Here is a 13,758-nt window from a genome sequence, read left to right as displayed (position 1 = left end):
AAAGCACAGCAAATGGGACTGAAAAGATATCCTTTTATAAACCTTGTTCTTCTTAAAAGCATCCTAGCATTAGTTTGATAACCTGAACTCTTACATGTGAGGAAAACAGCAAAAGCTGCATTTTCCCAGACTGCCAAGTTTTACAGGGTCATTCTCTCTATGGTTTATATGATCCTAGGCTTTCAAACAAACCTGCTTATTTATTGCTTTCTGTACGGAAGTTTGTGTCAACACTTGAAGGAAACTGGATTTAGTTTGTGTCAACACTTCTTGAGGGAAACTGGATTTCTTTAGATTCCTCTTTCAACTTTCAGTGCTGGGTTGGTTGAGTTTTTTTTGGTGTTTTTTTTTTGTTGTTGTTGTTTTGTTTTTTTGGTGGGTTTTTTTGTTTGTTTTGGTTTGGTTTTGGGTTTTTTTTGTTTGTTTGCAATACTGTGATTCCTATTACAGGAAGAAGCAAGACTGAAGACTCTTGCAAGTACAAGCACTTTATGTACAGACTCCAGCCTCAGCCTCTCCTCTGGCCCAACATCTGGTTACAACAGCAGTAACACTGCCACGTACGCTGCGAGTAACTTCAGCAGCCAGGAAGGGCAGGTGAGAAACCACTGCTGTGTGAGACTGATGTCCCCTGGTGCTTCAAGCACAGAGGCACAGTGTAGGGACAGAGATGTCTTTTGAGATGGTCTGAATTCTGTCACAGCTGTGAAGCTGGACAAGTGTGCATCACCAGTACACAGATGGGTGACATGGGGTGAGGGAGCATTTTGTAATGCAATTGCAAAGGACAGGGACACTTATTTTTCAGGGAGGTTTTTTTGTAATTCATGGATGAAAAATCAGGTAGTTACTACTGCCTATGTAACTGTCAGAGAATCTGTCAAATGTTTTAGAAACAGCAGGCCTTTTCTTGTGATAAATCTGGTAGCATCTGATGTTCTGAGTGACTCCCTCAATGATACATGCATTGACTTGAATTTCCATGTGTGAAAATGCACTTTCCTGAAGTCACTTTTGCAGTATGCACCCATGCTAGTTCCTTACACTTGTTTTGCTAAATTTCCCAAGTTAAAGTATCAATTCATAACTAGGGGAAAGGCAAAGGGGTTACCTCATGATAAAGAAAAGCTTCTAGCTTTGTAAGGCAGATTTGCTACTAATATTCCACTGCCTGTGTAACACAAATTATTTTTCTCACTTCAAACAAACACTCTCACTTCTTCACTTTCTTAAACCAGGTTTCTTCTGGAAATACTTTGGTTACAAGGGATACACGAGGTCGCTCAGCTGTTAGAAATAGTCAGCTTTATACATTAGAGCAGTTGCATAAGGATTCAACATTTGGTAAGTAAAACATACATCTGCTTCTTTTGAGTTGTATCCCAGAGTGTAATGAGATTTGTCATTTATGAAAATCAGTTTGAATCTGGATATTGCAAGGACATCCCTACCTTTACATGACTTCAGAAAAATACCACCAACCAATAGCCAGAGCTTGCTTAGAATTTCTTGAAATATTAAATGGTGATTTGCTTCCTCTGAAGTTGGTCTTTTGATGTAGTAACACCAAAGTACAGCTTTTTCAGATTATATGAGGATAATATTTTGAATGAAGGAAGGAAGCAAGGGGTGTGGGGCCCAAATCTGTAATGAGTATAGAATTGTACAAGCAAATTCTTATTTTTAGCCTCAGGAGTTAAGCAATCTATTTTTCCTTATTTTATTTTCTTACATGTGGCAATAACTGTTAAAATTTCAGTACTGCAACATACTGCAGTGTAATTACCAACACAGAGAATGTCTAGGCAAGGGATGTTATCACTCCTTCATTAGGATCAGCTGGATTGGCGAGTTTAAGTCCCTACAATTTAAGAAGAGGGATGGGGTTACATTTTAATTTTTTTATTCCCTCTCCAGCTTTTTTATTTCCCGCAGAAGCCAGCAGAATTCAGCCACCTCTTCCTTCAAGTGGCACCAGCTGTAGGTTCACTCATGGATTAACTATTTCTGTTAACTCCTCTTCAACAAAAGGATACCAAGATTTATCCAAACATATCTTGGCTAATGCCACCACTGAGGCAAGTAAAAACAGTTTTTGCTTATTCCTTCTGAGAGTTGTAGCAAAAATGGGTGGGACAAGTCTTGTCCTGCATCACAAACAGTTACCCGTTTGTCAGGTACAGACACACACGCTGGGAATTTTGAAGGATGGGTGAAAGTGAGCCAGGCTGCAGCCGTGGGGTGCAGAAGGGAGTGTGGGGTGTTAGCTGGAACGTTGGAGTGAAGCTGGTGTCACTTGTCATTGTTTTCTAAGGTAATGGCAGCATGCTCTCACAACCTGAGGAACCTCTACACGTGCCAAGCAGCAGCTGGGTGGAAGTAAGTTTATGGCAGGTCTGTGTAAGGGGAGGCCCCTCTCTGTACCTGGCCCTCCTGTGACACAACACCTTTCCTTTGCCTTTGACAGATATCAGTGCACAGAAAAAGAGGTGCAGGTGTACTACAAAGTCTTCCCTTCGGCAACGAGGCATGGATTTCTGGGAGCAGGAGTGATAGAAAGGCCTCTTCCCTATGTGTGGGGACTGGTGAGAGATCCTGGCAAGAGGCATCTCTATGACAGCTCCATCAACACAGCTCGAATTCACAAGAAGGTAACCAGCCACATTCACCTGGGTGAGTATCCTCACACTAGCAGATGACAATCACCAGCACCACCTGGATGCAGGCAGCCAGGAAGAAAGTTAAAGGCATCTTGTTCCATTTCTTCAGGTGTAAATAAACAATTGCATTATTTAATATGGGAGCTTCAGCTTTGCAGGACTTTTCCAAGGCTGAATTAAACACATCTTGCTGTGATTGTAACTACAGACAGTGGCTTGAAAGTAAAGATAAACCTGAAGTGGCATGAAAAAGCATTTTAAATATATATTACAGCAAATGAAGTAGAGCTCTGCTCCCAGGCAGTAAATCAAAATAAAATATGTATCTCCATGTAAGGGGTGGGGAAAATTGTGACAAGTTGAAGTTGTCAAAGTCTAATTCCCCTTCCTTAATTTTTTTTCCCCAGTATATTTAGTGACTGATACCTCCCTATGTTACCTAAAGCAGCCCCGGGATTTCTGCTGCATTACTGCAGAAGCCAAAGAGGTAAAGTGAACATTCTGTCTGCAGCACAGAGGAGTTGTTCTGATATCCTGGTTCAAGGATAAAGGAGAGAAAGAAGTCAATCTTCATATCTGCAGGAGTGCCAGTGTAGCAGAAAGGAAAGCCATGCCAGTATCACACAAGTGATTTATGTGTAAAAAAAAATTGTGAATGACAATTGCCAACCAAGGCCCATCACACAAGTGTCACACAGTATATTCTGGTTGCAAACACAGGATTTTGACAAACACATATTTAATAGATAAGAGAGTAGTAATTTTACGTGTTAAGTAAGCAATGTGAGGAATATGGCTCATGGCAAACAAAGAAAACATTGCTATATGCAATGAAAATTTTCAAGCTGTCATCTTTACACCTTGTCATGTGCAGGAGAACTTGTCTGTCCTGGCTATTCAGTCTGTCTATGATGCATCCATGCCTCAGCCTTGTAAAGAAGCAGTGAGAGGGGAGATTTTGCCAAGTGCTTGGATACTGGAACCTGACATGGTGAATGGAAGAGAGATCACCAGAGTTATTTACATGGCACAGGTAAGGATTTTTCTTTATGTCCAACTTGAAATGCAAAAAGCTCTTACACAGCAGAACACTTAAGAGCTGGTAAGTGACAAAAAACACAATCATTATGCTGTGCTCCATGAACCTTACAAAATGACCACAAAGTCACCTCTTTCACACTTCTCAGGGCAGAGACTCTCACTAGGATTGTGTTTAAGAACACATTCCCAAGCTTTTACCGTGTTCAAGGCTGCCTCCTTGGATAGCAAGCTCTTCTGTAGAGGTTTATTAGCAATTTTAGTGTACGTTGTGCTCCTGTGGAGAGCCAATATGGGGAGTCTTGTTTGCATTTTCCCCTTGCTGTAGACACAGGAAGTCGACCTTGGGTTATACTATTTTCAAAATCCCTGAAAATATTTGGTGCATTTTTCTAACCAAAGTCATTAATTCTTCACACTTAATAGATACAAAAGAGAGGTCAAGATTAGGATTCCAGTCAAGAATAAGAAAATGCTAATCTCATAATCCATCTTTTAGACTAATTTGAAAAGTAGGTTCACTTTGAGACAGGGGTACTAAGTATTTTAAAATGTCCAGAAGAGCATGTTTTAATGTGTAAAATTTATTTCAATGGTTATGTAGTGATAAGTGCCATTAGTCCTTTAAAACTTAGGGAAATATTTTTTAAAATATCATTAATTAGCACATGCATTTTACAATGCATAGGTGAAAAAGATATATTAATTTAAAATTTTCACATGCATTTTATATTGCCCTTTAGTGTATGCATATACATTTTCAGTAACACTGTGTGTCTCAAACTAGTAAACTTTAATCCAAGCTCAAACTCAAAAGCCATGTGTGTCACACCTGCTAGAAGCAACACCAAATAGCAAAGTTTTGAAAGTCTCTGGGGCATTGGGAGGAAAAAGATACAAACCACTCAGTAATGATGGCATTTGGCTGTTAACTACCTTTGTGCCCATCACACACTCGTTACATCAGAGCTGTCCCAGACTGGAGAAGTGTTCTGTTCAAAGCAGGTGCAAGCTCCAACGTGCAGCCTTTCCTCCAACCCCTGCAGGTGGACCTTGGTGCCCCGGCCATCCCCGCCAGGCTCCTGAGCTCCGTGGCCAAGCGGCAGCCCCTGGTGATCGCTCAGCTGGCTCACCTGCTCACTGCTTAGTGCTGCTGCACCAGCGGGCACTGAAGAGCCCCTGACAGCTCACAGGGACACACAGGTGTCAGCAAGTGTCGTGGAAAATGCTGCCACCACCGAGCCTCGCTTCAGGAGCTTGGCTGCTACTGCTGGACTATATGGAAGTGCAGCAAGAGAAAAGGATCATTTGTTTTAGCCCACACCACTTACAAGAAATGCAGCAAGTTTAGTGGGGAACCTCTCCTCCTGGAAACAGCAGTGGAAAACCTCCATGGAAGAGAGGAAAGGCGTACTGCTCTATAAAGAGCAGAGGAAGAGACCTTGCTTTACAATAGCCAGAATCACAGTGCATATTACTTAACTCCTATTTCCAAGCAGCTTCAGAGATCAACTTCTTTCTTTAAGTAAGTTTAGGCTGGAAGCAGTATCTGTATGGCTCGAGACCTTTTACAAGCTCTTGAGCAGAGCTGCAAAGCCACATTCTAATGATGAGATAAGTACCAAATGCAGAATTCCTGACTGTGTAGATAATTCATGTATCTTAGCTGGCTGCCTGTTCCCTTCCCCTTGAAGAGGGAAGTCAGAGCAGCACAATATTCACTAGTCATCCTGCACCCTGGATAGATCTTTCATGTATTTGCTGACTGCTTGCAGCCAGTGTAAGGTGTTTCAGATTGCCACTACACTATGCAGCATCAGTGGACACCACCATACCTCAGGACACAGTTTTACTGTACTGCAGAATCAGGTGCTTTGAAATAAAGAAACCAAACCGTTCTACACAATGACACTGTCATGAAAAGGTTAGTGCTCAGCAATCAGCTTGTTCCTAGCATTTAAGTCCTACAAGTAAGAGTAGCTCCAACATTCCTCCATAATGGCTTTTCCCATCAGCCCTTCTACACTTGCACCCAAACGCATTAGGATCTGAAAATACAGCCTGGTCATAGTCTTACCACATTTCTTTGTTCACACTGTGACCAGCTGTCTCACTGCAGCAAATACAGACTCTTCCCATTCAATTACCTCATGGGACTTCTGTGGCACTTAGTCCAACAATGCTGCTGTCAGGCTTTACACGTTTGTTCAACACAATCCCCAGCTGGTTCACATGTTCCTAAATTTAAGCAAAACCACAACCACCTCAAATATCCACGTAACTTCATTTAATTCTTCAGCACAACAGTACAGAATCACTTTAGATATATCTAAGCAATAAAAGCTGCTGTGTTATGCTTTCATTAGCTCAAAAAAGCCCACATTGTTCAAGAAGCTCTTGCACTTTGAATTTGTCAAGTGAGCAATGTGTACTCATCCACCCTCCTGCAGCCAGTGCCTGCTACTTTAACACAGTTATGTTCAATACAAGGTGCATTTTCCCAGCACGTGGTGAAGTTAGCTGCACTTCCCACCTTTGAGTTCAAGAGCCAAGATCTACTTTTACTTTATTTTTGCATAGGTGTAATTTGGCTCTCAGCTTCTATGTTACTTCCTGTTACTAATATAGTGAGTTTTAAATGAAAAGACAATAGCTATTTTAAACTGATACTCAAGAATAGAGCAGTTTTGATACACACCCGCCCAAGGCTTCCCTCTCTGACTAGATCAGGGAGGGTAACAAAACCTTTCCCTTACAAATTTGCTTTGTTTCATCTTTGGATAGTCATGGCTACAATCTTAACACCAATATATTAGCGTTCTTTTTTTGGAGAGGTGCAGCCTTTTGCTAAAAGCCTGAGTCAGGGCATGGTTCACTTTGAGCATCACACATCTTACACAGCCCCCCAAGGAAGAATGGGTAAGCTGTCACAGTTTTCTGCAACTGAGCAAAGTGACAGATTTCCAGATTTGTAACGTGTCAACATCCTCCCTTCAGTGGAAACCCAGAAGGAAGAGCAGACAAGGCAGTACAGTAAAGCCCCAGGAAAAACGAGCAGAACCAGCAGCATGGGATATTGGCTCTGTCCCCAGTGCTGCTCCTGTAGCTTTCCAGAAGGGAGAGGGGAGATCTTCGTACAACCCACTACAGATTTGCTCAGTGCTTTGCTTTTTTTCCCTTTTATTTTGGACATGGCACTAGTGATAAAGCAGGTTTTGTAGGAAAAACATCTCGGGGGACTCCCTGTTGATCAATGATGCCAGTGCCTATGAAGGATAGTGTCTTATTGTACAGTGCATCAGATGTTTATTTTTATATATACTTAAATTTTTTTTCTATGTTTACAAATTAAGTTATTTATATATGCTTGGTTTGAAGCGTTTTTATATGCTATCAAAGCTAAATTTTATTTTTATCAGTATTGAATTAATGTAACTTTTTTTTAATACAGTCTTCAATTGATACTAAAAAGCCTATTTATATGAATGTTTTCTTTTGCAAATACAACATTTTTTGGTACTTGCTAATGTATGGCATTGGTTTGTTTGGAAGGAAGAAACAAAGGCCCAGCAGATATCAAATTTGTTTATCTACAACAGGCAAAAACCAACTTCCTGTAAGTTACTGCTGAGCAGCAGATGATCAAACCAATTATGTCGTACCACCTAGGGTTGCATCTCTGCTCCTAAATCGAGGTTGCTATTTTCATATCCACAATAAATGGTATTTTCTACACAAGAAAATGTGCCCCACCTTATTTTGCTCCAGCTGCGATACCCATCTATGGAACTCTGCCGGATAGAAAACCAACACAAAGGCAAGTTTGTGATAACAGACGTAGGCCTCCTACTTACCTGCTGAGGAATGAGCATGGAATATGAACTTTGGGTACAAGAATCAGAAAGCCAGTCACTGCTGAAATTGGGGTTCTGTGACAGTGCTTTCTCCAAGCAAAGGGGGATTTGTTTGGTTATTTAAAAAAACAAAAATTGGGTGAAGCTTCTTCCCGAGTCCTGTGACCCAACTCCCCAGACCAGCACATTCAGAGGGAAGTTACTATAACACCATTTCTCCTAATTCTCTATCGAGACCTGTGAGTTTGCAATAGGGAAGACTGGCAGAAGCAAGGCCACACACTCAGAGCTGGTTTTCAGCGAGCTCCTGCTGCCAGCAGTGCCCAGGGCAGAGCGACAATGCCCAGGGACGCGCACTGGGACAGAGCCCCAGCCCGGGGGCTGCAGGGCCGTGTCTGAGTGCGTGCTCCCACGGCCAGGTGCCCACAGGCAGGAAACCTGAGCTCCACAGCTGCCCCTGTGCCCTGGGGACAGAGTGGGGTGTCTGGTTTTACAGAGCAAAGGGGCCTGGGGCTGTGGATGCCCAAGAACCAGCATCACTGCATGAAGTGATAAGAACACAGAAACAGAGGTGTTTCTTACCTGCTGGGTCCCACTGCAGGAGTGTCTCCAGCCCCATAGGGCACAACTGTGTCCTCTGCTTGCTGGAATGTGCTCCTGGCGCTTGGTCACCTTTTAAAGAAAAACTTCCAAACATGTTCTATTAGAGAAGGATAATTCCAGTATGCTGAGTTCATGAAAATGGCTGTGGCCATAACAGCTATGCAAAGAGTTTTATAAGACCCAAATAAAATCCGTGTCAGAACAAAGAGCGCCTTTTTTTTAACTCTTATGGATTCCAGCTTCTCCCCCTTTCACCACCCTGCCCTCCCTTACGTAGTAAAGTAGATTTCTGTTTCAGCAGAAGTTCAACAGGCCAGACAGGAGGCCTGTGCTGCACTTTGCCCTGTGCTTTGTGGCAAGGTACCCATATTGTCCTTCAGCCTAATACCAAGCAGTTCTATACTGACACCTTGAACACAAGACAGGACATTTAATAATGTTTATTATGATAACAATTTCAAATTAAATCTGCAGCAAAACATCACATAATACTCAGCCTCAGGGAACAGGTATGGCATGATATGGTGTACTTGCTCTTCAATTTGTATTGAATTGTTCCATTTGTATTTGTATTGCAGCACACCTACTTTTGGGGACTCCTTCATTCACATCAGAAAGCCCCTAAAAAGAGGAATGCAGGTGGAACCTGCCAAATCTTTCAATACAGTGCTTAGTAAACAAGACATGAAAAATTACAATATAGATCAGACACTATGTGCCTCTATGATTTCTCTTTCTGTATCACATATGTTAACAGAAGCCACAGTTCTGCCTAATCAGTCCTGCCTGTAGTTTTGCTCCAATCACTAACTCCAAGATGTTACCTTTTCTCACCTTGTACAGGGAAGAGGTTAGTTCATTAGCAAGCTAAACAGCCCTGGGCTTCACCTTATCCAGAGGCTGTTCTTAAATAATACAGAACTTGCTTCCTGGAAAAACCTACAGAAATAGGACACTCCTAGACAAAAGGAAATATTGTCCTCACTGCTTTGGGGCAGGGGAGGGAATCCCATGAGACAGCTGATGAGCACCTAAACATATTCTGCTACTCACCAGCAGTCCCTGCCCCAAACCTTAGTCCAACCAAAAAGTTGGGAAGAAGGAAATGAACAGGAGGTCAGACCATCTGTCTGTAAGGGCAGAACATGCCCACTGTCTTCCAAGAAATGGGCCCCTTTCCAAACCCACTCTCCAGGGAACATCACAGTGCTTCTTCACTTTGCTCTTCCAGGCTGTTGTTCTCTTGCTGCAGCACTTCCTGACTGATAAAACCCAAACTCAAGGCAAGAAAAATTATAAAAAAACAGTGAATAGCAGCCAGATTTTATGTTCACAACTATAAAAGTGTCTTAAAAATACTGTCTTCAGTAAAAAATATAAACAGATATTTTATTCCTTATTTCTATGAAAAACCCTGGGAATTGCAAGCTCTGTTTCCAACAAGAGATGGAAAAACACTTAAGCATCCTTTAGGAATAATGCCATCAATGGTCTAGTGGATTTATTTAATATGGTTTAACTTTTAAAATCAGTCTTAAAAATTAAAATCAAACCTTCAACACTGAGCTTACAATGAAAAATAAATATAGGCACATCTCTGTGTCATAGAGGTTCACCTCTTCCTTCCCCTGACTGTAGAGGCTTTGTTAAAAGACAACATGAGCAGTCACACTGAGTTAAGAGACAGCCACCAAGAAACCATCTCTCTGATCACAAAGTAACTGGAGTTGATTCCTGGGTTTGGTCACAGCGTGTTGCTGCACAAATACAAAAATGTCTCTGAGTCCAAAGAGCAGCTGCTCTGAGACACAATCAAGGTGCTTAAAAGACTTTTGACTTGGAGATCCATTTGCTGATGTAAATCCTTCAGCAGAGTCACCACGGCAAAATGTCCTTGACAGAAAGCCCAGTGCAGGTTTTGCACAAAGTGGCCTCTTAGCTTCAGTATGCTCCCAGCAAAGAGCTCCCAATCCTTTCAGACACACTGAAAATTCCATTTGCATCTTCCACAGAGTCTACCTCTGCTAACTTTGTGTGGTCACAGTAGCTAGAGATTGTCTGGTCAGCTCACAAGGGTCAGTCCTGTGCTCCTCTAGCTGATGTTCTGCTATAAATACTTGGGACAGCCTTTTCAGGTCTTTTACAAAATCCTGCAACAAACAGAACAAACCACAGAACCCTTAGTAACGGAAACAAAAGAAGCTGACTTAATTTTTCCATAAAGAACTTTACAAGGTTAAACATGCTGATGGTTTTCCAGTGCAAAAACCTAGAAAACTACTAGAATTGACTGTAATGATGAATGCCTGCAGACATGCTCAGTCTCCCCTCTGATCCCCACACCCTTCTCAGACAAGACAGCTGCCACAATTTAAATGGTTAAAATGCAGCTCCAACATGCAAGTGCTCACCAGCCTTGGAATACTGTCCATTTTTAGCAAGGCTTTTGGGTGGATTCCTACATTTTGATTGTGGCCAGAATAGTGAGACTCCTCTAGAACATTCTAACTGCTCTCACACTCTGGTGGTTGGAGGCACAGGGATATAAGTGCAAGATTGGTCAGTTAAGATGCTTCCCAACATGTCATTCCCAGCTGGAAGGCAGCAAGCACACTCGGGCTAGAACTGAGAACTGGTAACTGAGCCAGCTGGTTTCCAAACTGGTTTACAATTTTCTTGGAAATGTTTCCACTGCATGGGCAATGTTGGATTCACACAAGTACAGCTTTCAGACAAACACTAGCAACAGAAACAAGCTTGCTGGAAACTAGTCCTTCCTCTGCATTAAGCAGGAACAACAGATGGGAAGGTTATGGGCCTTATCTATATGAAATAGAAATACAAGGATTTTCTGTTTACATAGTTTTACTTTTTATTTCATTTATTGTTCGTGCATATCTAATTACTTACTGAGGGCCAAGGGAGCTCTTCAAGGATATGCAGGCAACTCTGGATTTCACTAGTTCTCATTAGCTCATGTTCTATAAGACCACGAAGCAGGAAAAGGAACAAATCCCACTGCACAAGAGAAGAAAATATCAACAACTCAAAAAGAAACTGATTGAATGCTTGTTTCTTTATCCATTTGTAATTCACACTTTTCTTTTTGCATCAGAACATGGAAAAAAGGAGGAAGCACGTTATCTATCTTGCCCTCTATCTGACAATGAGGGCAAGAGCACTGTCCAGAATGAGTGAGCACAATTCCTTTAGTTCACACGTTGATTTTCTTCTACCATAAAGTAGGTATATGGTATTATAAATTCTCAGTTTATAAACACACCAAGAATTTAATTTCTGCCTGACCAAGAACAGCGTGAAGAATTATTTCTTTGATCCCTGAAATAAGCTGGGTTTAGCCTGCAATTAAACAGGGTGATTTTCAGCTTTTGTTGGGGTGCTTTTAACACCAACATGCATGCAAAAGTGCAAGCTGATAAAAGGCAAAAGAATGCAGCCAACGACAGTCACGTGTCCAGCCCTTGCAATATCCCAGGCCAAAGGGGCTGTTTTGCCATTGGCTCCTAACCAAATCTGTGCCTTCCTGAGAGCCCCCCATGCAGGCAGCAACCCCTGAGAAGCTACACATCCCTCCCTTTCACTGCCCCTCAGAAACAAGGCCAGCCAGCAGTGGCCAGACCCCGCTGGCCCGAGCCACAGGAGCCACCAGTGAGCACTGCGGGCTGGCAGAACGCCCAGCAAGTGCCAGCCTGCTCCACTGCCACACAGCAGAAGGAGCTTTACCTCTGGCTGCTGGGCTTCTGCCAGATAACCCATGTTCTTCTTGCTGAAGATCAGCTGCACGGGCACAGAGGTCCCAAAGTCCTCCTTCCAGATGGAGAACAGCAGCTTTAGGAGGCCATGGGTAGAATTGTTCTTTACAGGGCTCTTCTCTGGGGATTTGATCCCAAGACTCAGAGGAACACGATCTGAAACTAAGATGAGGAGGAAAAATGAATTCCTATAGCTGCATTATTTCCTTTTATAGTCATCATCTTGGTTCAGCAGCACACTTAGGGAGTACAAACCAGTGAACCTAGGAGGACTGGAGTTCGGAAATATTAGCTCAATATTTCAAAATTATGAGCTTTGAAACTATACAGAGAGTATGACATGGGAAGAGATTTCTATTCCTCAGACAAAGAACACCAATTGGTTGGAATATAGCCCCAAGTCCCGAAAGTCAGCCTAATATTTAGTCAAAGAGAACCTAGGTGTTACTGCAAAGGAGAGAAGAGTAACACAGTTAAACATTTAACTCTACAGACAGACTGAACAGTTGTCCATAGTTTAATCTATAGGCAGAGTCACATGACTTCACACAAGTGAAAGTAAAACTGAACAGTGCTTAACTGCAGATGAACATCAACAGAAGGAAGATATCAGTTCTTCCTTGGTACAGTCTAATGGAATAGGACAGGCTGACACTGCTGCCCCCAGAATAAATTTCACAATATTCAGATGTGAACTGCCTTCTGGAAAGACAAATTATGTATAAAACTTCTAAAGCTGGTTCTAAACTCACAAAATTAGGTTGCCCATGAAGAACACACCTGTGTTGAGATGACAAGCTCCTGCTCAAACTGTATATACACAACAGAACAAGAGAAAAAAACAGACTGAAAATGTTTCACAGGAGTCATAATTCACAGAAAAAAAGTTACTTCCATTCTTTCCCCAAAAAAGCCATAAAAACATAATTTAATGGAAAAGGCCCTTACTTTTAGGGGGAAAAAGCCCAAACTCCATCACAATTTTTCAGAGGCAGAAATACTGGAAAGCATATCCCATATTTAACTGAAGGTGTCAGCAAATAAAAAACAACAGATGTGAAACAGATCAGAGGGATGGTCAGTCACTGAACAATTCTGTTTTGCAGAATGTAAGAGGCAATAAGAGTAACCACTCAAATTGACAGAAAAAATCTTCAGACTCAGTGACACCAAAGAGAATTAAATATCCATGAGCTCTTATTATATCTCTGACCTCAAGGATCTAAGAGAACTATAATAACAGATTTCAGTCTTAAATACTTATCATAACTTACTTACCCAGCAAAGACGCCAACTCAACCGTGCACTTGGCCAGCTGCTGTTCTGATGTGGGACATATGAACTGGAAAACACAAAAAAAAGTTACATTATTTTCCCCATAAAGCAGACTGGACAAAACAGGGCTTCACAAGGGAAAAAAATATCTGAGAAGAGCAGGCAATTTACATCAAGAAGCACAGAGCTGTAATGAGGAGGCCACTAAAGACTGAAAGACAAAAAGGTCATATATGAAAAGGGGATTCACAAAGGCAAACTGAAGGAACAAGCAGATCTATACAGTATAAAAAAATGCAGTGCAACATTGCCACATTTGAGCTCAAATAAAAACCCCTCAACTGAACTCAGCTGCGAGGCAAAGAAATTTAAAAGTTTACAGGTGTCAAGACAGCCCAAAGTGATTCAAAGGGAGTTTATGCTGCTTTTTTACATCTTTTACCTTTCTGCATCGGAGTGTCTGACTCAACCTTCCCAGCAAGCACTCCAGCCACACAGAGTCAACCACTTCACCCTCCTCCCGTGGGCCCACAGCAACACAGAGAACATCCTTGA

General features: G+C 41.9%; 2 protein-coding genes across 3 annotated transcripts in view; one reads left to right on the top strand and one right to left on the bottom strand.

Annotated features, from left to right (window-relative positions):
• The window catches only part of STARD9 (StAR related lipid transfer domain containing 9), a gene marked incomplete at its 5' end in the record, with an annotated part of 95,024 nt that extends 87,632 nt beyond the window's left edge, over positions 1 to 7,392 (top strand). The window contains 8 exons of the mRNA XM_084208681.1: positions 451 to 597; positions 1,239 to 1,344; positions 1,936 to 2,078; positions 2,315 to 2,379; positions 2,468 to 2,673; positions 3,068 to 3,147; positions 3,535 to 3,693; positions 4,745 to 7,392. Of these exons, the coding sequence (XP_084064807.1) occupies positions 451 to 597; positions 1,239 to 1,344; positions 1,936 to 2,078; positions 2,315 to 2,379; positions 2,468 to 2,673; positions 3,068 to 3,147; positions 3,535 to 3,693; positions 4,745 to 4,846 (1,008 nt within the window). The 3' untranslated portion in view covers positions 4,847 to 7,392. The remainder of the gene's footprint in view (positions 1 to 450; positions 598 to 1,238; positions 1,345 to 1,935; positions 2,079 to 2,314; positions 2,380 to 2,467; positions 2,674 to 3,067; positions 3,148 to 3,534; positions 3,694 to 4,744) is intronic.
• Positions 7,393 to 8,630: 1,238 nt separating this feature from the next.
• CDAN1 (codanin 1) overlaps positions 8,631 to 13,758 on the bottom strand; it is a 31,533-nt gene continuing 26,405 nt past the window's right edge. The window contains exons 24-28 of one of the 2 annotated variants that reach the window (XM_084207142.1): positions 13,646 to 13,753; positions 13,207 to 13,270; positions 11,900 to 12,090; positions 11,066 to 11,173; positions 8,631 to 10,305 (exon numbers count right to left, since the gene is read on the bottom strand). In XM_084207142.1, the coding sequence (XP_084063268.1) occupies positions 10,180 to 10,305; positions 11,066 to 11,173; positions 11,900 to 12,090; positions 13,207 to 13,270; positions 13,646 to 13,753 (597 nt within the window). In that variant the 3' untranslated portion in view covers positions 8,631 to 10,179. The remainder of the gene's footprint in view (positions 10,306 to 11,065; positions 11,174 to 11,899; positions 12,091 to 13,206; positions 13,271 to 13,645; positions 13,754 to 13,758) is intronic. The other variant, XM_084207143.1, reaches the window with a different exon arrangement.

This window comes from Fringilla coelebs (assembly GCF_963513975.1).
Source record: "Fringilla coelebs genome assembly, chromosome: 6".
Taxonomy (NCBI): domain Eukaryota; kingdom Metazoa; phylum Chordata; class Aves; order Passeriformes; family Fringillidae; genus Fringilla; species Fringilla coelebs.
This window is presented reverse-complemented; position numbering and strand designations above follow the sequence as displayed.